Source organism: Oncorhynchus gorbuscha, linkage group LG23, assembly GCF_021184085.1.
Source record: "Oncorhynchus gorbuscha isolate QuinsamMale2020 ecotype Even-year linkage group LG23, OgorEven_v1.0, whole genome shotgun sequence".
Lineage (NCBI taxonomy): Eukaryota > Metazoa > Chordata > Actinopteri > Salmoniformes > Salmonidae > Oncorhynchus > Oncorhynchus gorbuscha.
The window spans coordinates 66948572-66976265 of record NC_060195.1 but is presented as its reverse complement, the minus strand read 5'-3'; the positions used below and the strand labels follow the sequence as shown (position 1 = coordinate 66976265).

The 27694-nt window shown below is 49.7% G+C and overlaps 1 protein-coding gene across 5 annotated transcripts in view; it reads right to left on the bottom strand.

Moving 5' to 3' along the window:
* The window catches only part of LOC124010509 (histone deacetylase 4-like), a 97028-nt gene that overhangs the window by 21907 nt on the left and 47427 nt on the right, over positions 1-27694 (bottom strand). For all 5 annotated transcript variants that reach the window (XR_006834454.1, XM_046323000.1, XM_046323002.1 and 2 more), the window contains 9 exons: positions 14268-14396; positions 13851-14074; positions 8651-8831; positions 7987-8174; positions 4741-4941; positions 3178-3373; positions 2733-2866; positions 2211-2360; positions 1230-1337 (listed from right to left, as the gene is read on the bottom strand). Coding sequence is in view for 4 of the 5 variants with exons in the window: in XM_046323000.1 (XP_046178956.1) it covers positions 1230-1337; positions 2211-2360; positions 2733-2866; positions 3178-3373; positions 4741-4941; positions 7987-8174; positions 8651-8831; positions 13851-14074; positions 14268-14396 (1511 nt within the window). In the remaining variant the exon portion in view is untranslated. The remainder of the gene's footprint in view (positions 1-1229; positions 1338-2210; positions 2361-2732; positions 2867-3177; positions 3374-4740; positions 4942-7986; positions 8175-8650; positions 8832-13850; positions 14075-14267; positions 14397-27694) is intronic.

The following is a 27694-nucleotide window of genomic DNA, read 5'->3' as shown; positions in this document are numbered from 1 at the left end:
GAGAGACCTAACCTTAATGGAGGGATAGAGGGATGAAAAGGAGAAGAGGGTAGAGAGACCTAACCTTAATGGAGGGATAGAGGGATGAAAAGGAGAAGAGGGTAGAGAGACCTAACCTTAATGGAGGGATAGAGGGATGAAAAGGAGAAGAGGGTAGAGAGACCTAACCTTAATGGAGGGATAGAGGGATGAAAAGGAGGAGGGTAGAGAGACCTAACCTTAATGGAGGGATAGAGGGATGAAAAGGAGAAGAGGGTAGAGAGACCTAACCTTAATGGAGGGATAGAGGGATGAAAAGGAGAAGAGGAGGGTAGAGAGACCTAACCTTAATGGAGGGATAGAGGGATGAAAAGGAGAAGAGGGTAGAGAGACCTAACCTTAATGGAGGGATAGAGGGATGAAAATGAGAAGAGGAGGGTAGAGAGACCTAACCTTAATGGAGGGATAGAGGGATGAAAAGGAGAAGAGGGTAGAGAGACCTAACCTTAATGGAGGGATAGAGGGATGAAAAGAAGAAGAGGGTAGAGAGACCTAACCTTAATGGAGGGATAGAGGGATGAAAATGAGAAGAGGAGGGTAGAGAGACCTAACCTTAATGGAGGGATAGAGGGATGAAAAGGAGAAGAGGGTAGAGAGACCTAACCTTAATGGAGGGATAGAGGGATGAAAAGGAGAAGAGGAGGGTAGAGAGACCTAACCTTAATGGAGGGATAGAGGGATGAAAAGGAGGAGGGTAGAGAGACCTAACCTTAATGGAGGGATAGAGGGATGAAAAGGAGAAGAGGGTAGAGAGACCTAACCTTAATGGAGGGATAGAGGGATGAAAAGGAGAAGAGGAGGGTAGAGAGACCTAACCTTAATGGAGGGATAGAGGGATGAAAAGGAGAAGAGGGTAGAGAGACCTAACCTTAATGGAGGGATAGAGGGATGAAAAGGAGAAGAGGAGGGTAGAGACCTAACCTTAATGGAGGGATAGAGGGATGAAAAGGAGAAGAGGAGGGTAGAGAGACCTAACCTTAATGGAGGGATAGAGGGATGAAAAGGAGAAGAGAAGGGTAGAGAGACCTAACCTTAATGGAGGGATAGAGGGATGAAAAGGAGAAGAGGGTAGAGAGACCTAACCTTAATGGAGGGATAGAGGGATGAAAAGGAGAAGAGGAGGGTAGAGAGACCTAACCTTAATGCAGGGATAGAGGGATGAAAAGGAGAAGAGGGTAGAGAGGACTCACCTTCAGTTCACCAGTGGCCACTTTGAACACCAGCTCCACCACAGAACCCACAGCCAGACGAACTGCAGTAGAGGAATGGACCTCGTTCCAGATGGTGTCACTGTCCACCTGCAATCATCATCATCGTCACAGTTAAAGGGACACTCTGGGATGTTGGCAATGCAGCCCTTTATCTACTTGCCCAGAGTCAGACGAACTTGTGGAGACCATTTTTATGTCTGCGTGCAGTTTGAAAGGAGTTGCTAACTAGCATAAGCACAATGACTAGACGTCTGTGGTAACAGCTTGCATGTGACCATAAGATAGCGTGATGGCTGTTACCATAGACGTCCATTTATTGTGCTAACACCAGTTAGCATTAACTCGTGAAAATACCTCTAACTTCCTTCATACTGGACACAGAGACATACACATTGTTTCCACGAGCCACGTGTTCATTTGACTTTGGTGAAGTAGATAAATGGGTTCATTGCCAAAATATAAAACGGGTTAATGATTTGACCATTGAGAAGGAGGAAAACGAAGATGAGGAAGAGAAATAGGAGGAGGCAGAGGAGAAAAGAGGAGGAGAAAGATGGTTGAGGAGGAGAAATAGGAGGAGGCATAGGAGAAAAGAGGAGGAGAAAGATGGTTGAGGAGGAGGAGGAGAAATAGGAGGAGGCAGAGGAGAAAAGAGGAGGAGAAAGATGGTTGAGGAGGAGGATAAATAGGAGGAGGATGAGGAGAAATAGGAGGAGGCAGAGGAGAAAAGAGGAGGAGAAAGATGGTTGAGGAGGAGAAATAGGAGGAGGCAGAGGAGAAAAGAGGAGGAGAAAGATGGCTGAGGAGGAGGAGGAGAAATAGGAGGAGGCAGAGAAAAGAGGAGGAGAAAGATGGTTGAGGAGGAGGAGGAGAAATAGGAGGAGGCAGAGGAGAAAAGAGGAGGAGAAAGATGGTTGAGGAGGAGAAGAAAGAAGGAGGAGGATGAAGAGGAAGACTCACCCCCACTCCTCCACATGGTAATCTGACCAACATGGGCGTGACTGAACAGTCTAGTTTCTGTCGGAGGGGGTTGGTTCCATACAGCAGGACGTGGGCTTCAGAGTGGACTGTCTGGAGCTCCTCCAGAGTGGCCTTCCTACCACGGATACACTACACACACACACACACACACACACACACACACACACACACACACACACACACACACACACACACACACACACACACACACACACACACACACACACACACACACACACACACACACACACACACACACACACACACACACACACACACACACACACACACACAAAATAGATTCTCTGCGTTTAAGTGAATCACAAATGACAAAGTACATGGAAAGGATAAGCAATGATGTATGTTTATGCATCAGTTGGTAACTCCTGGCAACAGAAATTCATTAAATTCACGCTTGTTTGAAGAGTACAAATATAATTTTAAATGATCCTATAACAGAGAATAGCAAAGAGAAGGATGGTTGAAGGCTTTAGAATGTACCTCACACTGTCCCCTAAGTCCCGTCTCCTGCAGTCTGGACCAGATGCTCTGGACGCGCCCGGCGTGCTCCGGATGGGTGTGTGTGTTCCCGCACATACACTGGTGCTTTTGCATCAGAGAGTCATACACCAACCCTGCAGGTAGAACCCAGGACATTAGCACAAACACACGCATTGTAATGAATACACGCATATTACCACTGACGCACACACACACACACACACACACACTCACACAAGTGGAAACAACAAACTGACAGAGCAAAATAAGGAGGGATAAAGGAGCGACAGACAGAGAAATATATAAAAATGAATCTACATCTGCATTGCTTGCTGTTTTAGGTTTTAAGCTGGGCTTCTGTACAGCACTTGGTGACATCTGCTGATGGAAAAGGGCTTTACAAATACATTTGATTGATATAAAAGAGAAGAGCATTACTACTAACCTGTGGTGAACTGAGGTTTGGTGGGAGGCTCAGGAGGCGGGACAGAGATGGGGAAGGAGGAAGCTGAGGCCGGAGACGATTGGGCCCTGGAGAGGGGGCGGTGACCTGGGAAGGTGATTGACAGACCGGCTGCCTCCATGGAAGCCTGATAGTTTCTCAGCTGGTGGATTCTCTGCTGCTCCAACAACATGGCCTGCTGCTCAGAGAGAGGAAAGAGGTGGACGAGGAGGGGAGGAGGAGAGAAGGAGAGAGAGGGGAGGGGAAAGAAGGAGAGAGAGAAAGAGAGAAGGGGGAGGAGAGAAAGAGAGAAGAGCAGGGGAAAGAGAAAGAAGGGACAGAGAACAACATTGCATGATAACAACAGACACAACCACCGATGGCTATTGTGACATCACCTGCTCTTTATAATGTATTTCCAACATTTGGCCACACGGTGGCAGTCAAGCTACGTGAGGTGAACCAAAACACATGACATCTATCTGCAGCAGAGGAAGTGGATTTAAAAGATGCATGGTTTCCTCTCATTAAAGAAGGACTCTGTGTCAGAAACATAGCATCCTGGGACAGGAAATAACATATTATTGCCCAAGTGAATCATTCAATAAACACAACTACTGATAAACAAGATCATTTTGTGTGTGTGTGTGTGTGTGTGTGTGTGTGTGTGTGTGTGTGTGTGTGTGTGTGTGTGTGTGTGTGTGTGTGTGTGTGTGTGTGTGTGTGTGTGTGTGTGTGTGTGTGTGTGTGTGTGTGTGTGTGTGTGTGTGTGTGTGTGTGTGTGTGTGTGTGTGTGTGTGTGTGTGTGTATGCCATAAAGTCAATACCGATATGAAAGTGCTTGTTTTGTACGCTGAGAATGAGCCCCAAATTTGCATTGTCAAAGTCATGGAAATGCAGTCATTTAAGATATATATTAAAAGATATACTTGTTTGCGAGTGAAGTTACTTACCATATGTCGGTTTCAACATATTTGGGGGCCAAGAAGAAGCCGGAAAGTTACCACCATTTCATGAGAACTACAACTCCTACCAGGTGTTCACAATATTCTTCTTTTCATGACAAAGACTGAGCAGGTGAATCCAGGTGAAAGCTGTGATCCCTTATTGATGTCACTTGTTAAATCCACTTCAGTGTGTAGACAAAGTGGAAGAGAACAGTTACATAAGGATTTTTAAGCCTGGGAGACATGGATTCTGTATGTGTGCAATTCAGGGTGAATGGACAAGACAGCACCGGTTTGTGACAAGAACTGCAACGCTGCTGGGTTTTTCACGCTCAACAGTTTCCCGTCTGTATCAAGAATGGTTCACCACTCAAAGGACATCCAGCCAACTTGACACAACTGTGGAAAGCATTGGAGTCAACATGGGCCAGCCTCCCTGTGGAACGCTTGACACCTTGTGGAGTCCAGGCCCTGACGAACTTAGACAGTTCTGACGGGATGATAAATTGATGATAATCTTGAAACCTATTCAAAAGACATGACCCTGGAAGTAGAATGACATCACTAGCACATCCTATTGACCTGTGGTAGCTCCCGCTCTCACACTCACTCCTCCTACCTGTCTGAACAGCAGTTCCTGCTGCATGTCCTCCTCCTGGTTCTCTTGGGGGTCTGGGGGCTCTTGTTTGATGGCAATCCCACACAGAAAGCCTCCGTCCTGGGGAGAGAGGGCCTGGTGCTCCCTCAGCTCTTCCTCGGTCTCCTCCGGGTGACTCTGGTGCTGCCGGGTCCCCGTGGGCTCACTGGGCTTGCCCATCATCTAAGGAGAGGGTATGGGTCAGTCCATCGTCTAGTCATTGATGATATACAGTACAGTAGTAGTACAGTAGTAGTACAGTAGCAATACAGTAGTAATACAGTAGTAATACAGTAGTTACTGCAGTTGTTACAACAGTAGTAGTATAGGAGTTCTATAGTGAAAGATGTAGCTTTACTAAGACGTGGCGGTCAACATTTTAACATTGAGGTGTGTGTGTGTGTCAGTGGAAGCTGCTAGAAGCTGTCCACAAAGCAGTGCACTGAGCTCCACATCTCCTATCCACACATAGTGGCCATGAATAGGAAACCTGATCACTATGTAATAATGGTTGTGAGCGGGATCAGGGGTCCACGGAGACAGGGGTCCATTGGCCCCAGAGTCTCCAGTGTGTAGGTTCTCATACACTATGAACGGTCAATGGGAAACCTCTGAGCACTAGTTGAAAAGCTCCCTAGAGACTCCAGTGTGTAGGTTCTCATACACTATGAACGGTCAATGGGAAACCTCTGAGCACTAGTTGAAAAACCAAATGAAGCTTGTTAGAGGGAAAGAAAAGGAGGGATGAGAGAAAGGAACGAGAGGGGAGATGGTGTGTGTGCCAGGGAAAGGAATCATCCCACTCTGTACAGGGGAACATCTCTTGGCAGTGTTCCTGTGTGTATACAATGGGCAGAAATAATGATTGGTATTTTAAGCATTCATCAGTGTCGGTCAGTTAATAGGCCTACTTGGAAATGTCTCGTGTGCTACTTTGTTTTGATCCATATTAGTGTACACTTATCTAAGTCATTCAACACAAGTGCACTGCAAAATGTCTGCACTACAAAAAGTCTTCCAGATACAACTATTCAGGTGAAATTGAAACACAGCAATGTATTTTACTCCGGTCTAATGTGTGTGTGTCTGTGTGTGTGGACGTGTTAAACAGAAGTCCCCACAAGAATAGCAACATGTTTTTGGTCATATTATTTTTCTCCGGGGTTTAGGGTTCAAGTTAGAATTAGGTTTAGGAGCTCAGCTTAGTTTTTCAGGTTAGGGTACAGGTTAGGGAAAATAGGATTTTGAATGGGACTGAATGGTGTGTCCCCACAAGGTTAGTTGTACAAGACTGTGTGTGTGTGTTATTGGCAGGCCTGTCAGCCCTCGGGGCCTGTGGCAGGGTGCCAGAGGAACAGCGTTGACGTCAGAACCCTCCACCAGCTCCCTCATCCTCCTCCACAAACAAGCTGCTCTTTTCCTTTCTTCACCCCCCCCCTACCTTATTTTTCCTTCCCTGCTGGGTGATGTGATCTCTCGCTCTCTCCCCCCTCTCGCTCTCCCCTCTCCCCTCCCTCTCTCTTCCCCCCTCTCTCTCCCTCCTCCCTCTCTCCCCTCTCTCTCTCTCCTCTCTCCCCCCTCTCTCTCTCTTCTCTCTCCTCTCTCTCCCCCTCTCTCTCTCTTCTCTCTCCTCTCCCTCCCCCTCTCTCTCTCTTCTCTCTCCTCTCCCTCCCCCCTCTCTCTCTCTCCTCTCACCCCCTCTCTCTCTCTTCTCTCTCCTCTCCTCTCCCTCCCCCTCTCTCTCTCTTCTCTCTCCCCCTCTCTCTCTCTTCTCTCTCCTCTCCTCTCCCCTCCCTCTCTATGGGAAGTACTGAAAGTTCCAACACATGAAATGTTGGGTTTTTTCATTACTTCTCTGTTCATAGTTTGTGCTCTTTCCTACTTGTGTGGCAGCACTCATGTGACGTCAAGGGGGGTTTCCAAGGGGAACGTTCCGTTTCATTGTAAACAGAACCCGTTGTTAATGAGGTACTATACATCCTGAAATGGTCTTTTTCAGTAGCGATGAGAGAAATATACCTGAATCACGTGGGCCCACTCCCTCTCTCCCCATTGACTACGGCGGCGCCCCAAAGTGGCTCCCTATTCCCCATATAGTGCGCTGAAAGTAGCGCACTACATAGTGCATAGGGTGCCATTTCAGAAAAGAGCCAATGACTGTGTGCTTTCTAGGTTGTTTTTAAAATGTATTTTACTCCCCAAATTTGTGGTATCCAATTGGTAGTTACAGTCTTGTCTCATCGCTGCAACTCCCGTTTGGACTCGGGAGAGGCGAAGGTTGAGAGCCGCGCGTCCTCCGAAACACGACCCAACCAAGCCGCACTGCTTCTTGACACAACGCCCACTTAACCCGGAAGCCAAACACACCAACGTGTCAGAGGAAACACCGTACACCTGGCGACTGTGTCAGTCTGCACTGTGTTCGGCCCGCCACGGGAGTCGCTAGAGCGCGATGGGACAAGGACATCCCGGCCGGCCAAACCCTCCCCTAACCTCCCCAATGCTGGGCCAATTGTGCGTCGCCCCATTGGTGTCCCGGTCGCGGCCGGCTGCGACAGAGCCTGGACTCGAACCAGGACCTCTAGAGGCACAGCGATGCAGTGCCCCACTAGGGAGGCTGTGCTTTCTGTAACAATAGATGAATAATGCACCCTGTACAGACTACACCACCTAATACCCTGCGATCAAGTCATACTGATAGACTTTTACCATCTGGCCCTTCAAAGCTCTGACAGATTACTTTCATATACAGTATTAGATGTACTCTGGTCAGAGATAAAACACTAAGACCAACTGAACAGAACATTTGATTGAATGTTGAGAAACGTACAGTAGTTGAACAGTGCTCTTTACTGTTTGTCTGTGGGGATGTCACCTAAGGGCATGAAAACTATGAATACAAAAGAGAATCCCTTGTTTCATAGAGAGAGAAAGAACACATCAAACCAAACAGCGCTCAGCAAAGCACAGCTACCTAGTTCCTGAATGACCATATCTGGCAGTGAGTTCCGTTTTGTTTCCATGGCGGTGTGGTGTTAGCTACAGTCTGTCCTTAGCAACTGTCACACACATGGACATTGCTTCCTGTCTTTATTGTACCTGTGGGAGGATAATTAACAAACAGACATGCATACCCTCCAGCTATACCCCGTCCTCTTCCCTCCCTCCCCACTGCTCGAACCCACCCTCTCTCCCTCCTCCTCTTCCCCCCCACCGCCCCTCCTCTACCTTGTTGATGTGTAGCTGCTGGAACTGCTGTTTGTGTTTCTCCAGGAACTGTTGGTGTTGCTGTTGGACCACCAGCTGCTGAAGGGCCTGGGCGTTCTGCTGGGGTAGTGGGGCCGACTGAGTCCGACCCAGGGGACGGTGCTGCCCACGCAGCATGTGGATGGAGGGAGACTGGAGGGCGTCCACACCTGGGTTGGGAATACACACACGAGGGTATGGTTATAGCCATGGATACACACGCCCGAATCCACAGAAACACACTGGTCCCAGGACAAGAAATATCCGCAGTAGAAATGGCTCTGTTAATCACACAGAGAACAGTGGAATGGAGCTTAATAGGAGCACAGTACTTCAAGCCTGGCAGAAGAACCTTCTCTAGTCTGCCAAAAAAGGAGCCCCCAATCACTTCCAAGGCTGTGCGTGTCACCAGTCATTTACTCCACTGTCAGCTGAAAATAGCACTGGGAAAGTGAGTCAATGGATGTGTTCCTTCAACACCGGTGGGCACAATGTTCTCTCTCTCTCATTGACCCTGCTTAACAGAAGATGAAAGGAAGTCTGTCAACAGAAGGAAGGGGGGTTATCTGTTAGGAAAGCACACAGTGTACTGGGACACTGTGTGTGTGTGTTCTCCACCAAAGTACCATTCTACTGCTGTACCCACCTGCCAGTAGGGGCCCGTGCGCGCCAGTCTGTTCCAGCAGGACCAAGTGCTGCAGTAGTGGGCCGTGCCCCCCTGCGCCCCCTCCGTCAGCCAGGTAGGTGGCTAGGGGGGCACCACCTAGGTAGGGGGGGCTGAGGGAGAGGGCCGAATGTTGACCCCCATCCTGCTGGGCAGAGGTCACCTGGAGAATGGGGTCAGTATAGAAGTGTTTTACATAGAACTCTTGGGATACATCTATATGTTAAATTGACATTGATTTGATTCTTCTATTGTCTTTACTGGTTTCATACCACTAGCTTTAGGAAGACTGAGGTACACATTACACATTGTCATTGCTATTGTAAACAGATTTATTTTGGCAACATTGTAATTTGTGAATTCATCTTTAAGGGGTGGTTCCCCCCAAAAACACAAGGTCACATGAGATGGAGACAGACAGGGAGAAAAAGAGAAATAAAGAGGGAATTAGCATTAGATAAACAAATAAAAGTATGGCAACTTTTCTTTATCTGTGTAAGGTGTTGCAGGAAAGAAAGCCTGTACTTATACACTGCTCAAAGAAATAAAGGGAACACTTAAACAACACAATGTAACTCCAAGTCAATCACACTTCTGTGAAATCAAACTGTCCACTTAGGAAGCAACACTGACTGACAATAAATGTCACATGCTGTTGTGCAAATGGATTAGACAACAGGTGGAAATTATAAGCAATTAGCAAGACACCCCCAATAAAGGAGTGGTTCTGCAGGTGGTGACCACAGACCACTTCTCAGTTCCTATGCTTCCTGGCTGATGTTTTGGTCACTTTTGAATGCTGGCGGTGCTTTCACTCTAGTGGTAGCATGAGACGGAGTCTACAACCCACACAAGTGGCTCAGGTAGTGCAGCTCATCCAGGATGGCACATCAATGCGAGCTGTGGGAAGAAGGTTTGCTGTGTCTGTCAGCGTAGTGTCCAGAGCATGGAGGCGCTACCAGGAGACAGGCCAGTACATCAGGAGACGTGTAGGAGGGCAACAACCCAGCAGCAGGACCGCTACCTCCGCCTTTGTGCAAGGAGGAGCAGGAGGAGCACTGCCAGAGCCCTGCAAAATGACCTCCAGCAGGCCACAAATGTGCATGTGTCTGCTAAAACGGTAGGAAACAGACTCCATGAGGGTGGTATGAGGGCCTGACGTCCACAGGTGGGGGTTCTGCTTACAGCCCAACACCGTGCAGAACGTTTGGCATTTGCCAGAGAACACCAAGGTTGGCAAATTCGCCACTGGCGCACTGTGCTCTTCACAGATGAAAGCAGGTTCACACTGAGCACGTGACAGAGTCTGGAGACGCCGTGGAGAATTTTCTGCTGCCTGTAACATCCTCCAGCATGACCGGTTTGGCGGTGGGTCAGTCATGGTGTGGGGTGGCATTTCTCCATGTGCTCGCCAGAGGTAGCCTGACTGCCATTAGGTACCGAGATGAGATCCTCAGACCCCTTGTGAGACCATATGCTGGTGCGGTTGGCCCTGGGTTCCTCCTAATGCAAGACAATGCTAGATCTCATGTGGCTGGAGTGTGTCAGCAGTTCCTGCAAGAGGAAGGCATTTATGCTATGGACTGGCCCGCCCGTTCCCCAGACCTGAATCCAATTGAGCACATCTGGGACAACATGTATCGCTCCATCCACCAACGCCACATTGCACCACAGACTGTCCAGGAGTTGGAGGATACTTTAGTCCCGTTCTGGGAGGAGATCCCTCGGCAGACCATCCGCCACCTCATCAGGAGCATGCCAAGGCGTTGTAGGGAGGTCATACAGGCACGTGGAGGCCACACACACTACTGAGCCTCATTTTGACTTGTTTTAAATACATTACATCAAAGTTGGATCAAGCCTGTAGTGTGGTTTTCCACTTTAATTATGAGTGTGACTCCAAATCCAGACCTTCATGGGTTGATAAATAATGATTGCCATTGATAATTTTTGTGTGATTTTGTTGTCAGCACATTCAACTATGTAAAGAAAAAAGTATTTAATAAGAATATTGCATTCATTCAGATCTAGGATGTGTTATTTTAGTGTTCCCTTAATTTTTTTGAGCAGTGTATTTCTGACAACTGACCAAGTACTGATTGTGGTATTATGTTTAAAAGTCCCACCACCACCTCAGTATAAAACATTGCCTTTCATTTTACCGGCTTTGGCACGCATTAAAGCATTCTATTGTTGTCTGACATCAAACTTGTCCTCGTCGATCACAAAGCTTCACAGAAATGCTTGTAATGCATTTATTTTCTCCATAAAAAAATGTAATTCTGTTGTTGAGCCGTCCTATTGTCACAGAAATTCTTTGGCATTCAGCCTGGGAGAACACACACCCACCCACCTCCGTGGCAGAGATCTTTGTGGGCTATACTCGGCCTCGTCTCAGGATGGTAAGTTGGTGGTTGAAGATATCCCTTTAGTGGTGTGGGGGCTGTGCTTTGGAAAAGTGGGTGGGGTTATATCCTGCCTGTTTGGCCCTGTCTGGGGTATCATCGGATGGGGCCACAGTGTCTCCTGACCCTACCTGTCTCAGCCTCCAGTATTTATGCTGCAGTACTTTGTGTTGGGGGGCTAGGGTCAGTCTTATATCTGGAGTACTTCTCCTGTCTTATCCGGTGTTCTGTGAATTTAAGTATGCTCTCTCTAATTCTCTCTTTCTCTCTCTCGGAGGACCTGAGCCCTAGGACCATGCCTTAGGACTACCTGGCATGATGATTCCTTGCTATCCCCAGTCCACCTGGCCGTGCTGCTGCTCCAGTTTCAACTGTTCTGCCTGCGACGATGGAACCCTGACCCTTTTACCGGACGTGCTACCTGTCCCAGACTGTTTTCAACAGCAGGAGCGGTAGAGATACTCTTAATGATCGGCTATGAAAAGCAAACTGATATTTACTCCTGAGGTCCTGAAGGGCAAGCCGCTCCGCTCATCCTCTTCTCCCGGAGGGGCAAGCCGCTCCGCTCATCCTCTTCTCCCGGAGGGGCAAGCCGCTCCGCTCATCCTCTTCTCCCGGAGGGGCAAGCCGCTCCGCTCATCCTCTTCTCCCGGAGGGGCAAGCCGCTCCGCTCATCCTCTTCTCCCGGAGGGGCAAGCCGCTCCGCTCATCCTCTTCTCCCGGAGGGGCAAGCCGCTCCGCTCATCCTCTTCTCCCGGAGGGGCAAGCCGCTCCGCTCATCCTCTTCTCCCGGAGGGGCAAGACGCTACAGGCTACAATATCTGGTTGGACATTTATTATGTTGAACTTGTTCTGCTACGATTACAGTTCTATTTCGACAACTGTCTGCTGCTACTACTAAAAAAGCAGTTGGCGAGGACGTTTGCGTAACAAAGCAGAGTGAGGGCAGGAAAACTAAACGTGGAACAAAAAAAGCTACTTTTTCAAATCATCCTTCAGGTCCGATTTTGTATTTCTTTACACGATCGGAAAGTGCAGTTTCTAAAACAGAGAGAGACCGACCAACACACACAGGGAGACAGAGAGACAGATATATATATAGATAGAGAGATACAGAGAGAGACCGACCAACACACACAGGGAGACAGAGAGACAGATATATATATAGATAGAGAGATACAGAGCGAGACCGACCAACACACACAGGCGACAGATCTATATATAGATAGAGATACAGAGAGAGACCGACCAACATACACAGGGAGACAGAGAGACAGATATATATATAGATAGAGAGAGAGATACAGAGAGAGACCGACCAACACACACAGGCGACAGATCTATATATAGATAGAGACCGACCAACACACACAGGGAGACAGAGAGACAGATATATATATAGATAGAGAGATATATAGAGAGAGACCGACCAACACACACAGGGAGACAGAGACAGATTATATATATAGATAGAGAGAGCTACAGAGAGAGACCGACCAACACACACAGGGAGACAGAGAGACAGATATATATATAGATAGAGAGATATATAGAGAGAGACCAACCAACACACACAGGGAGACTGAGAGACTATATATATAGATATAGAGAGAGACCGACCAACACACACAGGGAGACAGAGAGACAGATATATATATAGATAGAGAGAGAGATACAGAGAGAGACCGACCAACACACAAAGGGAGACAGAGAGACAGATATATATATAGATAGAGAGAGAGAGATACAGAGAGAGACCGACCAACACACACAGGCAGACAGAGAGACAGATATATATATATATAGATAGAGAGATATATAGAGAGAGACCAACCAACACACACAGGGAGACAGAGAGATTATATATATAGATATAGAGATAGAGAGAGACCGACCAACACACACAGGGAGACAGAGAGACAGATATATATATAGATAGAGAGATACAGAGAGAGACCGACCAACACACACAGGGAGACAGAGAGACAGATATATATATAGATAGAGAGAGAGATACAGAGAGAGACCGACCAACACACACAGGGAGACAGAGAGACAGATATATATATAGATAGAGAGATATATAGAGAGAGACCAACCAACACACACAGGGAGACAGAGAGATTATATATATAGATATAGAGATAGAGAGAGACCGACCAACACACACAGGGAGACAGAGAGACAGATATATATATAGATAGAGAGATACAGAGAGAGACCGACCAACACACACAGGGAGACAGAGAGACAGATATATATATAGATAGAGATACAGAGAGAGACCGACCAACACACACAGGGAGACAGAGAGACAGATATATATATAGATAGAGAGATATATAGAGAGAGACCGACCAACACACACAGGCGACAGATCTATATATAGATAGAGACCGACCAACACACACAGGGAGACAGAGAGACAGATATATATATAGATAGAGAGATATATAGAAAGAGACCGACCAACACACACAGGGAGACAGAGACAGATTATATATATAGATATAGAGATAGAGAGAGACCGACCAACAAACACAGGGAGACAGAGAGACAGATATATATATATAGATAGATATACAGAGAGAGACCGACCAACACACACAGGGAGACAGAGAGACAGATATATATATAGATAGAGATACAGAGAGAGACCGACCAACACACACAAGGAGACAGATCTATATATAGATAGATACAGAGAGAGATAAAGAGAGAGATAAAGAGAGAGAACGAGAGAAGAGGAGAAACAATATATCAACAGAGAGTCTTACATTGGAAGCAGAGGTGGCCGTGGCGGGCAGACCTAGGGTGATGTTGGGGAGGGAGGGGGACGTGTACAGAGACAGCTGGCTGAGTTCACCACCACACAACCGCTGAGCCAGGGACACATCAATGCTGTTGGAGACAGTGACGCCGTTCTCATTGGGGATGTTGCTGATGCTGTTGTTGTTAGGAGAGCTGGGGCCGGATCCAGGAGCGCTGTTACACGCTGAATCTAGAGAATGTATTCATATCTTAGCTCCTTCATGACTGTTCCACACCAAGTCTACAGCTACAGTACAACATGAACCTAATACAAACAGTCAGTTAGTCATCTCTTCCATGTTAAATCTACTACACAGCTCTGTTGTGTGCGAGGTCTGAACCTCCTGGCCGTTCCTCTCCACAGCGTTGAGTGTGTGTCCTACCTGCCATATCCAGTGAGCGTTTCTTGGCGGTTGTGATCGGGCTGTCTTTACGCCTCAGTAGGGGGCTGCTCCGTCGCTCGCTCACCTTCTGCTTCAGACGAGAACGTAGCTTCAGGTTGGGCTCAGAGGCTACAAGGCAGACACACACAGAAAGAGAGAAAGCACAGATATGACCAACACAACCCAGGCTTGTAACAGAGGCTAAGACTGAAGAGAGGCCCATGGTTCTGATACGGCTCTGTCATACCGTGTCCCTGCAACTTGAACCCCAGTAAACAGAAACCACAGTTTTGTTGAAACTAACAACAGTTGAGGTTAAACCTGTCGATCAAACAGGGCCCATTTTATCTAACCAATGACTAAGTTACACAACCTGCTGTTCACCATCACGGAGGTGGATGAGGTACGATTCCTCCCCATTACAATGTACTGAGCGTTGGGAAAATCTGCGCCAGCCACATCAACAAGGAAATAAGAGTTTAGAGGGGAATGAACTGATTTCTGGGAGCGACGTTGCCAATTACAGCGGGCTTTGTCAGTGTGCTTTCAAATGGAGTGTGTCCCCCCCTCTGTGGGGACACTCGACCAATAGAAGTCCAGTACTAATTATCCAGCCAGGGCGCTATTTCAGTCCTTTTGGAAAAACAAAGGGCACAAAGCAGAAGGGTTTCTCTCCGTTTAACAAGTGACAGACTAATGATGCAGGCGCTAGTTTCATAATTCAAAGGTGGCCGCGGACCGCGCCACTACGGAAGAAAGTCCGGGGGGGGGGGGGGGTCAAACAATCATGTAAGGCACTACTGAATGGATGGCATGACACACGTTTGGTCAAATGTTATGGTCTCCCATCTGAGAACAGACAAAAGAGGAACATGGATTGATTCATAAAGAGCCCACCTTGTCAACCTACTAAGCCTGTACACAGGCGGGAATTGGCCTATGTGAATAGGGGCAAATTGAAATGTTTCTAACAGAAGAAATATGAATTGCATGTGCATAACCATGGCAGCGGTTGAAAGGGAATACATTTCGCAGCATTTTTCGGGAAAGAAAATCTAAAAATACTCTGGACACATTCAGTAACATAAGAATAGTGCTGGAAAATGTGGGGTAGGTGGATAAAACAAACAAATGACAAGGGTTGAAGTGAGAGGACTGACCGGTGTCTCCAAGTGTCCACACAGCTCTCTAAAATGTTCCTCAGTCATTTCAATGTACTATCATGACTCAAGGAAAAAGGCTTCAGCTATTAGCTGAAGGATTAGATGAGTCATTTGAATGCTTTTCCCATTGTCAACATGACTAGCTAAGTTATAAAATACCATCGTACAGTGTTAGGCTTTCACAAGGCCCTTCAGAGAAACAGATTGTCATTTTGGTGGGCAGTGAAGAAAGTTATGAGCGTGTGAAGACAACGAGCTGCGGAAACGACTAACATCGGCTCATTCTTTTCGGATGTCATCTCTGGAACTGCACATCAGACAGTGATCAGAAACGTTGACGCAGGAAATGACATCTCTGGAACTGCACATCAGACAGTGATCAGAAACGTTGACGCAGGAAATGACATATGTTTTATGATATGGAAATGTGAAGCGGGTGTGTGGTTTGCTTGTATAACATATTAAAGCGGTAATTATCTCACATCTCATCTTTCAGAACACATCAAGTCCCTTTTCATTGGCAACATTCGCCTCACTCAGACAACAGACGGAACTGTGGAAGAACCTGCAGCCTTTCTCATTGCTAGAGATGATTAAACCCCCATGTTGGCTGAATGGACACAGACAGGGATGGAGACAGGGGTTCATGTACTTTTTAACAATGAGGTCTGTGTCCCATTGATCTCAAGAATGTTCATCAGTCTGGCTTCAGGCCAGGTCATAGCACGACATACAGTGGTGGCGCGGAATTATTGGCTCCTTGATAAAGATGAGAAAAAAGACTATATAAAATAACAGAAATACAGAGCTACATTGTATGCTCCAAGAAATTCTAAAATGATATTATTTTATACTAATAAAATCTCTTTCTCTGATAAATTGTGTTTAACAAGTAATGACAAATCTCTAAAAGATAGGGGTCAGAAATCTCTTAAGAATAGTGTTTAGAAAACCTGCTATGGTCACATGACATGAAGAGAGAGGTCGTTGGCCACGCACACCACCGAGTTTGGATTTGAAAAGGAAATACCTAATCAGTAATGTAAAGTATGGTGGTGGATCTTTGATGTTTTGGGGCTATTTTCCTTTCCACTGGTCCTGTGGGTCCTTGTTAAGGTCAACGGCATCATGAATTTCAACAAGTACCCGGACATTTGTGTCGACAACAATCTTTTTTATAATAAAGCACATTGTTTGAAACACAGCCCTGCATCCCCACCATTACAGTTACGTAAGCAATCAAAAAAATGGCCCATTATTAAGTTTCAATCTGGATCAGATGGGCATCATTTGAAAGCTCTTTCTATTGTCAAAATGACAAGCTAAGCTGTAAAATAAAATCTTAGAGACACAGAGAGTAAATGTGGTCAGCATAGAATGGAGTCACGAGCGTGTTCCACGGCTAACTTCCTTCCCGATAGGACAAGCATCTGTTCAAGACAACCCAGGGTTATGATGCCATGTCATTGTTGGAACTGTACATAAAAAAACATGTGATCAGAAACGGTGAACCTGTAAATGACATAACTTCTAGAATATGGACATGTGAAGTGCACATTAGCATGTGGTTTGCTTGTATGACATCAAAGCGGTATTTATTATAATCTTCAACGTTTCATCTTTCAGAACCGAGTCCCTCTTCATTTACGACATTCCCTTCACTCAGACTACAAAACATTAGCGAAATAAGTTTAGTTAGCGTGAGGGATGGGGGCATCTTCTTGTCGCTCCTGGTACTCCCGTTTAGAAGGCACGTCAGCTGAATCCCATTCAGCACTAGAAAGCAGAGCGCTCTGATGTCATCTATAGCAGTTTACTGTACAGCTATTTTCATACCGTATAGGGCAGAGGTATTCAACTCTTAACCTGCGAGGTCCGGAACCTGCCGGTTTTCTGTTCTACCTGATCATTTTAAAAAACGCAGTGGATAAGGCTCCGAGGGCCAGAGTTGAGTGTGAAGGGTTACCTAGCTACCACACAGTGTGAAGGGTTACCTAGCTACCACACAGTGTGAAGGGTTACCTAGCTACCACACAGTGTGAAGGGTTACCTAGCTACCACACAGTGTGAAGGGTTACCTAGCTACCACACAGTGTGAAGGGTTACCTAGCTACCACACAGTGTGAAGGGTTACCTAGCTACCACACAGTGTGAAGGGTTACCTAGCGACAGACGTGCTGTGTTAGCGACAGACGTGCTGTGTTAGCGACAGACGTGCTGTGTTAGCGACAGACGTGCTGTGTTAGCGACAGACGTGCTGTGTTAGCGACAGACGTGCTGTGTTAGCGACAGACGTGCTGTGTTAGCGACAGACACTCCCCCTGTTCTACTCCCCTCTCATATCTCCTCTTTCCCCACACTCCCCCTGTTCTACTCCCCTCTCGTATCTCCTCTTTCCCCACACTCCCCCTGTTCTACTCCCCTCTCGTATCTCCTCTTTCCCCACACTCCCCCTGTTCTACTCCCCTCTCATATCTCCTCTTTCCCCACACTCCCCCTGTTCTACTCCCCTCTCATATCTCCTCTTTCCCCAGACTCCCCCTGTTCTACTCCCCTCTCATATCTCCTCTTTCCCCACTCCCCCTGTTCACTCCCCTCTGTTCCCCTGTTCTACCCCTCTCGTATCTCCTCTTTCCCCACACTCCCCTGTTCTACTCCCCCTCTCGTATCTCCTCTTTCCCCACACTCCCCCTGTTCTACTCCCCTCTCGTATCTCCTCTTTCCCCCACTCTCCCCTGTTCAACTCCCCTCTCGTATCTCCTCTTTCCCCAGACTCCCCCTGTTCAACTCCCCAGACTCCCCCTCTCGTATCTCCTCTTTCCCCAGACTTCCCCTGTTCTACTCCCCTCTCGTATCTCCTCTTTCCCCACACTCCCCTGTTCTACTCCCCTCTCGTATCTCCTCTTTCCCCACACTCCCCCTGTTCTACTCCCCTCTCATATCTCCTCTTTCCCCACACTCCCCCTGTTCTACTCCCCTCTCGTATCTCCTCTTTCCCCACACTCCCCCTGTTCAACTCCCCTCTCGTATCTCCTCTTTCCCCACACCCCCCTGTTCAACTCCCCTCTCGTATCTCCTCTTTCCCCACACTCCCCTGTTCTACTCCCCTCTCGTATCTCCTCTTTCCCCAGACTCCCCCTGTTCTACTCCCCTCTCGTATCTCCTCTTTCCCCACACTCCCCTGTTCTACTCCCCTCTCGTATCTCCTCTTTCCCCACACTCCCCCTGTTCTACTCCCCTCTCTCTTTATCTGTTCCTCTTTCCCCACACTCCCCCTGTTCTACTCCCCTCTCATATCTCCTCTTTCCCCACACTCCCCCTGTTCTACTCCCCTCTTTCCCCACACTCCCCCTGTTCTACTCCCCTCTCATATCTCCTCTTTCCCCACACTCCCCCTGTTCAACTCCCCTCTCATATCTCCTCTTTCCCCACCCTCCCCCTGTTCTACTCCCCTCTTTCCCCACACTCCCCCTGTTTTACTCCCCTCTCATATCTCCTCTTTCCCCACACTCCCCCTGTTCTACTCCCCTCTCGTATCTCCTCTTTCCCCACACTCCCCCTGTTCTACTCCCCCCTCTCTTATCTCCTCTTTCCCCACACTCCCCCTGTTCTACTCCCCTCTCTATCTCCTCTTTCCCCACACTCCCCCTGTTCTACTCCCCTCTCATATCTCCTCTTTCCCCAGACTCCCCCTGTTCTACTCCCCTCTCATATCTCCTCTTTCCCCACACTCCCCCTGTTCTACTCCCCTCTCGTATCTCCTCTTTCCCCACACTCCCCCTGTTCTACTCCCCTCTCGTATCTCCTCTTTCCCCACACTCCCCCTGTTCTACTCCCCTCTCATATCTCCTCTTTCCCCACACTGTTCAACCCCTGTTCTACTCCCCTCTCGTATCTCCTCTTTCCCCAGACTCCCCCTGTTCAACTCCCCTCTCGTATCTCCTCTTTCCCCAGACTCCCCCTGTTCAACTCCCCCTCTCGTATCTCCTCTTTCCCCAGACTTCCCCTGTTCTACTCCCCTCTCATATCTCCTCTTTCCCACACTCCCCCTGTTCTACTCCCCTCTGTATCTCCTCTTTCCCCACACTCCCCCTGTTCTACTCCCCTCTCATATCTCCTCTTTCCCCACACTCCCCCTGTTCTACTCCCCTCTCGTATCTCCTCTTTCCCCACACTCCCCCTGTTCAACTCCCCTCTCGTATCTCCTCTTTCCCCACACTCCCCCTGTTCAACTCCCCTCTCGTATCTCCTCTTTCCCCAGACTCCCCCTGTTCTACTCCCCTCTCATATCTCCTCTTCTCCTCTTTCCCCACACTCCCCCTGTTCTACTCCCCTCTCATATCTCCTCTTTCCCCACACTCCCCCTGTTCTACTCCCCTCTCATATCTCCTCTTTCCCCACACTCCCCCTGTTCTACTCCCCTCTCATATCTCCTCTTTCCCCACACTCCCCTGTTCTACTCCCCTCTCATATCTCCTCTTTCCCCACACTCCCCCTGTTCTATCTCCCCTCTTTCCCCACACTCCCCCTGTTCTACTCCCCTCTCATATCTCCTCTTTCCCCACACTCCCCCTGTTCAACTCCCCTCTCATATCTCCTCTTTCCCCAGACTCCCCCTGTTCTACTCCCCTCTTTCCCCACACTCCCCCTGTTCTACTCCCCTCTCATATCTCCTCTTTCCCCACACTCCCCCTGTTCTACTCCCCTCTCATATCTCCTCTTTCCCCACACTCCCCCTGTTCTACTCCCTCGTATCTCTCTTATCTCCTCTTCCTCCACACTCCCCTGTTCTACTCCCCTGTTCTACTCCCCTCTTTCCCCACACTCCCCTGTTCTACTCCCCTCTCATATCTCCTCTTTCCCCACACTCCCCTGTTCTACTCCCCTCTCATATCTCCTCTTTCCCCACACTCCCCCTGTTCTACTCCCCTCTTTCCCCACACTCCCCCTGTTCTACTCCCCTCTCATATCTCCTCTTTCCCCACACTCCCCCTGTTCTACTCCCTCTCATATCTCCTCTTTCCCCACACTCCCCCTGTTCTACTCCTCTATTCTCTTATCTCCCTTCCTCCACTCCCCCTGTTCTACTCCCCTGTTCTATCCCCTCTTTCCCCACACTCCCCCTGTTCTACTCCCCTCTCATATCTCCTCTTTCCCCACACTCCCCTGTTCTACTCCCTCTCATATCTCCTCTTTCTTCCCCCTGTTCTACTCCCTCCACACTCCCCCTGTTCTACTCCCCTCTCATATCTCCTCTTTCCCCACACTCCCCCTGTTCTACTCCCCTCTCATATCTCCTCTTTCCCCAGACTCCCCCTGTTCTACTCCCCTCTCATATCTCCTCTTTCCCCACACTCCCCCTGTTCTACTCCCCTCTCATATCTCCTCTTTCCCCACACTCCCCCTGTTCTACTCCCTCTCATATCTCCTCTTTCCCCACACTCCCCCTGTTCTACTCCCCTCTCATATCTCCTCTTTCCCCAGACTCCCCTGTTCTACTCCCCTCTCATATCTCCTCTTTCCCCAGACTCCCCCTGTTCTACTCCCCTCTCATATCTCCTCTTTCCCCACACTCCCCCTGTTCTACTCCCCTCTCATATCTCCTCTTTCCCCACACTCCCCCTGTTCTACTCCCCTCTCATATCTCCTCTTTCCCCACACTCCCCCTGTTCTACTCCCCTCTCATATCTCCTCTTTCCCCACACTCCCCTGTTCTACTCCCCTCTCATATCTCCTCTTTCCCCACACTCCCCCTGTTCAACTCCCCCTGTTCCCTCTCGTATCTCCTCTTTCCCCAAACACTCCCCCTGTTCTACTCCCTTCTCGTCTCTCTCTTTCTCCTCTTCCTCCACACTCCCTGTTCTACTCCCCTCTCATATCTCCTCTTTCCCCACACTCCCCCTGTTCTACTCCCTCTCACATCTCCTCTTTCCCCACACTCCCCCTGTTCTACTCCCCTCTCATATCTCCTCTTTCCCCACACTCCCCCTGTTCAACTCCCCTCTCATATCTCCTCTTTCCCCACACTTTCCCCTGTTCAACTCCCCTCTCGTATCTCCTCTTTCCCCAAACTCCCCCTGTTCTACTCCCTTCTAGTCTCTCTCTTATCTCCTCTTCCTCCACACTCCCCCCGTTCTACTCCCTCTCTCCTCGTCTCTTTTCTCCTCTTCCTCCACACTCCCTGTTCTACTCCCCTCTCATATCTCCTCTTTCCCCACACTCCCCCTGTTCTACTCCCCTCTCATATCTCCTCTTTCCCCACACTCCCCCTGTTCTACTCCCCTCTCATATCTCCTCTTTCCCCAGACTCCCCTGTTCTACTCCCCTCTCATATCTCCTCTTTCCCCACACTCCCCTGTTCTACTCCCCTCTCATATCTCCTCTTTCCCCAGACTCCCCCTGTTCTACTCCCCTCTCATATCTCCTCTTTCCCCACACTCCCCCTGTTCTACTCCCCTCTCGTATCTCCTCTTTCCCCACACTCCCCCTGTTCTACTCCCCTCTCATATCTCCTCTTTCCCCACACTCCCCCTGTTCAACTCCCCTCTCGTATCTCCTCTTTCCCCAGACTCCCCCTGTTCAACTCCCCTCTCGTATCTCCTCTTTCCCCAGACTCCCCCTGTTCAACTCCCCTCTCGTATCTCCTCTTTCCCCAGACTTCCCCTGTTCTACTCCCCTCTCGTATCTCCTCTTTCCCACACTCCCCCTGTTCTACTCCCCTCTCATATCTCCTCTTTCCCCACACTCCCCCTGTTCTACTCCCCTCTCATATCTCCTCTTTCCCCACACTCCCCTGTTCTACTCCCCTCTCATATCTCCTCTTTCCCCACACTCCCCTGTTCTACTCCCTCTCGTATCTCCTCTTTCCCCAGACTCCCCCTGTTCTACTCCCCTCTCGTATCTCCTCTTTCCCCACACTCCCCCTGTTCTACTCCCCTCTCGTATCTCCTCTTTCCCCACACTCCCCCTGTTCAACTCCCCTCTCGTATCTCCTCTTTCCCCAGACTTTCCCCACACTCCCCCTGTTCTACTCCCCTCTCGTATCTCCTCTTTCCCACACTCCCCCTGTTCTACTCCCCTCTCATATCTCCTCTTTCCCCACACTCCCCCTGTTCTACTCCCCTCTCATATCTCCTCTTTCCCCACACTCCCCCTGTTCTACTCCCCTCTCGTATCTCCTCTTTCCCCACACCCCCTGTTCAACTCCCCTCTCGTATCTCCTCTTTCCCCAGACTCCCCCTGTTCTACTCCCTCTCATATCTCCTCTTTCCCCACACTCCCCTGTTCTACTCCCCTCTCGTATCTCCTCTTTCCCCACACTCCCCCTGTTCTACTCCCCTCTCATATCTCCTCTTTCCCCACACTCCCCCTGTTCTACTCCCCTCTCATATCTCCTCTTTCCCCACACTCCCCTGTTCTACTCATATCCCTCTTTCCCCACACTCCCCCTGTTCTACTCCCCTCTCATATCTCCTCTTTCCCCACACTCCCCCTGTTCAACTCCCCTCTCATATCTCCTCTTTCCCCACCCTCCCCTGTTCTACTCCCCTCTTTCCCCCCACTCCCCCTGTTTTACTCCCCTCTCATATCTCCTCTTTCCCCACACTCCCCCTGTTCTACTCCCCTCTCATATCTCCTCTTTCCCCACACTCCCCCTGTTCTACTCCCCTCGTTATCTCTCTTATCTCCTCTTCCTCCACACTCCCCCTGTTCTACTCCCCCTGTTCTACTCCCCTCTTTCCCCACACTCCCCCTGTTCTACTCCCCTCTCATATCTCCTCTTTCCCCACACTCCCCCTGTTCTACTCCCCTCTCATATCTCCTCTTTCCCCACACTCCCCCTGTTCAACTCCCCTCTCGTATCTCCTCTTTCCCCAAACTCCCCCTGTTCTACTCCCTTCTCGTCTCTCTCTTATCTCCTCTTCCTCCACACTCCCCCCGTTCTACTCCCTCTCTCCTCGTCTCTTTTCTCCTCTTCCTCCACACTCCCCCTGTTCAACTCCCCTCTCATATCTCCTCTTTCCCCACACTCCCCCTGTTCTACTCCCCTCTCATATCTCCTCTTTCCCCACACTCCCCCTGTTCTACTCCCCTCTCATATCTCCTCTTTCCCCACACTCCCCCTGTTCTACTCCCCTCTCATATCTCCTCTTTCCCCACACTCCCCCTGTTCTACTCCCCTCTCATATCTCCTCTTTCCCCACACTCCCCCTGTTCAACTCCCCTCTCGTATCTCCTCTTTCCCCAAACTCCCCTGTTCTACTCCCTTCTCGTCTCTCTCTTTTCTCCTCTTCCTCCAGTCCCCCTGTTCTACTCCCCTCTCATATCTCCTCTTTCCCCACACTCCCCTGTTCAACTCCCCTCTCATATCTCCTCTTTCCCCACCCTCCCCTGTTCTACTCCCCTCTTTCCCCACACTCCCCTGTTCTACTCCCCTCTCATATCTCCTCTTTCCCCACACTCCCCTGTTCTACTCCCCTCTCATATCTCCTCTTTCCCCACACTCCCCTGTTCTCCCCCCCTCGTATCTCTCTTATCTCCTCTTCCCCACACTCCCCCTGTTCTACTCCCCTGTCTCTATCTCCTCTTTCCCCACACTCCCCCTGTTCTACTCCCCTCTCATATCTCCTCTTTCCCCACACTCCCCCTGTTCTACTCCCCTCTCATATCTCCTCTTTCCCCACACTCCCCCTGTTCTACTCCCCTCTCATATCTCCTCTTTCCCCACACTCCCCCTGTTCTACTCCCCTCTCATATCTCCTCTTTCCCCCACTCCCCCTGTTCACTCCCCCTGTTCTACTCCCCTCTCATATCTCCTCTTTCCCCACACTCCCCCTGTTCTACTCCCTCTCATATCTCCTCTTTCCCCACACTCCCCCTGTTCTACTCCCCTCTCATATCTCCTCTTTCCCCACACTCCCCCTGTTCAACTCCCCTCTCGTATCTCCTCTTTCCCCAAACTCCCCCTGTTCTACTCCCTTCTCGTCTCTCTCTTTTCTCCTCTTCCTCCACACTCCCCCCCCTGTTCTCTTTTCTCCTCTTCCTCCACACTCCCTGTTCTCTTTTCTCCTCTTTCCCCACACTCCCCCCTGTTCTACTCCCCCTCTCATATCTCCTCTTTCCCCACACTCCCCCTGTTCTACTCCCCTCTCATATCTCCTCTTTCCCCACACTCCCCCTGTTCTACTCCCCTCTCATATCTCCTCTTTCACTCCCCCTGTTCTACTCCCTCTCATATCTCCTCTTTCCCCACACTCCCCCTGTTCTACTCCCCTCTCATATCTCCTCTTTCCCCACACTCCCCCTGTTCTACTCCCCTCTCATATCTCCTCTTTCCCCACACTCCCCTGTTCTACTCCCCTCTCATATCTCCTCTTTCCCCACACTCCCCCTGTTCAACTCCCCTCTCGTATCTCCTCTTTCCCCAAACTCCCCCTGTTCTACTCCCTTCTCGTCTCTCTCTTTTCTCCTCTTCCTCCACACTCCCTGTTCTACTCCCCTCTCATATCTCCTCTTTCCCCACACTCCCCCTGTTCTACTCCCCTCTCACATCTCCTCTTTCCCCACACTCCCCCTGTTCTACTCCCCTCTCATATCTCCTCTTTCCCCACACTCCCCCTGTTCAACTCCCCTCTCATATCTCCTCTTTCCCCACACTCCCCCTGTTCAACTCCCCTCTCGTATCTCCTCTTTCCCCAAACTCCCCCTGTTCTACTCCCTTCTAGTCTCTCTCTTATCTCCTCTTCCTCCACACTCCCCCGTTCTACTCCCTCTCTCCTCGTCTCTTTTCTCCTCTTCCTCCACACTCCCTGTTCTACTCCCCTCTCATATCTCCTCTTTCCCCACACTCCCCTGTTCTACTCCCCTCTCATATCTCCTCTTTCCCCACACTCCCCCTGTTCTACTCCCCTCTCATATCTCCTCTTTCCCCACACTCCCCCTGTTCTACTCCCCTCTCATATCTCCTCTTTCCCCACACTCCCCCTGTTCTACTCCCCTCTCATATCTCCTCTTTCCCCACACTCCCCCTGTTCTACTCCCCTCTCATATCTCCTCTTTCCCCACACTCCCCCTGTTCTACTCCCCTCTCATATCTCCTCTTTCCCCACACTCCCCCTGTTCTACTCCCCTCTCATATCTCCTCTTTCCCCACACTCCCCTGTTCTACTCCCCTCTCATATCTCCTCTTTCCCCACACTCTTTCCCCACACCCTCCCCTCTCATATCTCCTCTTTCCCACACTCCCCTGTTCTACTCCCCTCTCATATCTCCTCTTTCCCCACACTCCCCCTGTTCTACTCCCCTCTCATATCTCCTCTTTCCCCACACTCCCCTGTTCTACTCCCCTCTCATATCTCCTCTTTCCCCACACTCCCCCTGTTCAACTCCCCTCTCATATCTCCTCTTTCCCCACACTCCCCCTGTTCAACTCCCCTCTCGTATCTCCTCTTTCCCCAAACTCCCCCTGTTCTACTCCCTTCTAGTCTCTCTCTTATCTCCTCTTCCTCCACACTCCCCCCGTTCTACTCCCTCTCTCCTCGTCTCTTTTCTCCTCTTCCTCCACACTCCCTGTTCTACTCCCCTCTCATATCTCCTCTTTCCCCACACTCCCCCTGTTCTACTCCCCTCTCATATCTCCTCTTTCCCCACTCCCCCATTCTACTCCCCTCTCTTATCTCCTCTTTCCCCACACTCCCCTGTTCTACTCCCCTCTCATATCTCCTCTTTCCCCACACTCCCCCTGTTCTACTCCCCTCTTTATCTCCTCTTTCCCCACACTCCCCCTGTTCTACTCCCCTCTCATATCTCCTCTTTCCCCACACTCCCCCTGTTCTACTCCCCTCTCATATCTCCTCTTTCCCCACACTCCCCCTGTTCTACTCCCCTCTCATATCTCCTCTTTCCCCACACTCCCCCTGTTCTACTCCCCTCTCATATCTCCTCTTTCCCCACACTCCCCCTGTTCAACTCCCCTCTCGTATCTCCTCTTTCCCCAAACTCCCCTGTTCTACTCCCTTCTCGTCTCTCTCTTTCTCTCCTCTTCCTCCACACTCCCTGTTCTACTCCCCTCTTTATCTCCTCTTTCCCCACACTCCCCCTGTTCTACTCCCCTCTCTATCTCCTCTTTCCCCACACTCCCCCTGTTCTACTCCCCTCTCATATCTCCTCTTTCCCCACACTCCCCCTGTTCAACTCCCCTCTCATATCTCCTCTTTCCCCACACTCCCCCTGTTCAACTCCCCTCTCGTATCTCCTCTTTCCCCAAACTCCCCCTGTTCTACTCCCTTCCTCTCCCCAAACTCTCTGTTATCTCCTCTTCCTTCCACACTCCCCTGTTCTACTCCCTCTCTCCTCGTCTCTTTTCTCCTCTTCCTCCACACTCCCTGTTCTACTCCCCTCTCATATCTCCTCTTTCCCCACACTCCCCTGTTCTACTCCCCTCTCATATCTCCTCTTTCCCCACACTCCCCCTGTTCTACTCCCCTCTCATATCTCCCCTCTCATATCTCCTCTTTCCCCACACTCCCCCTGTTCTACTCCCCTCTCATATCTCCTCTTTCCCCACACTCCCCTGTTCTACTCCCCTCTCATATCTCCTCTTTCCCCACACTCCCCCTGTTCTACCTCTCGTATCTCCTCTTTCCCCACACTCCCCCTGTTCTACTCCCCTCTCATATCTCCTCTTTCCCCACACTCCCCCTGTTCTACTCCCCTCTTATCTCCTCTTTCCCCACACTCCCCCTGTTCTACTCCCTCTCATATCTCCTCTTTCCCCACACTCCCCTGTTCTACTCCCCTCTCATATCTCCTCTTTCCCCACACTCCCCCTACTCCCCCCTCCCTCTCATACTCCCCTCTTTCCCCACACTCCCCCTGTTCTACTCCCCCTCATATCTCCTCTTTCCCCACACTCCCCCTGTTCTACTCCCCTCTCATATCTCCTCTTTCCCCACACTCCCCTGTTCTACTCCCCTCTCATATCTCCTCTTTCCCCACACTCCCCCTGTTCAACTCCCCTCTCGTATCTCCTCTTTCCCCAAACTCCCCTGTTCTACTCCCTTCTAGTCTCTCTCTTATCTCCTCTTCCTCCACACTCCCCTGTTCTACTCCCTCTCTCCTCGTCTCTTTTCTCCTCTTCCTCCACACTCCCCTGTTCTACTCCCCTCTCATATCTCCTCTTTCCCCACACTCCCCCTGTTCTACTCCCCTCTCATATCTCCTCTTTCCCCACACTCCCCTGTTCTACTCCCCCTCCTGTCTCTT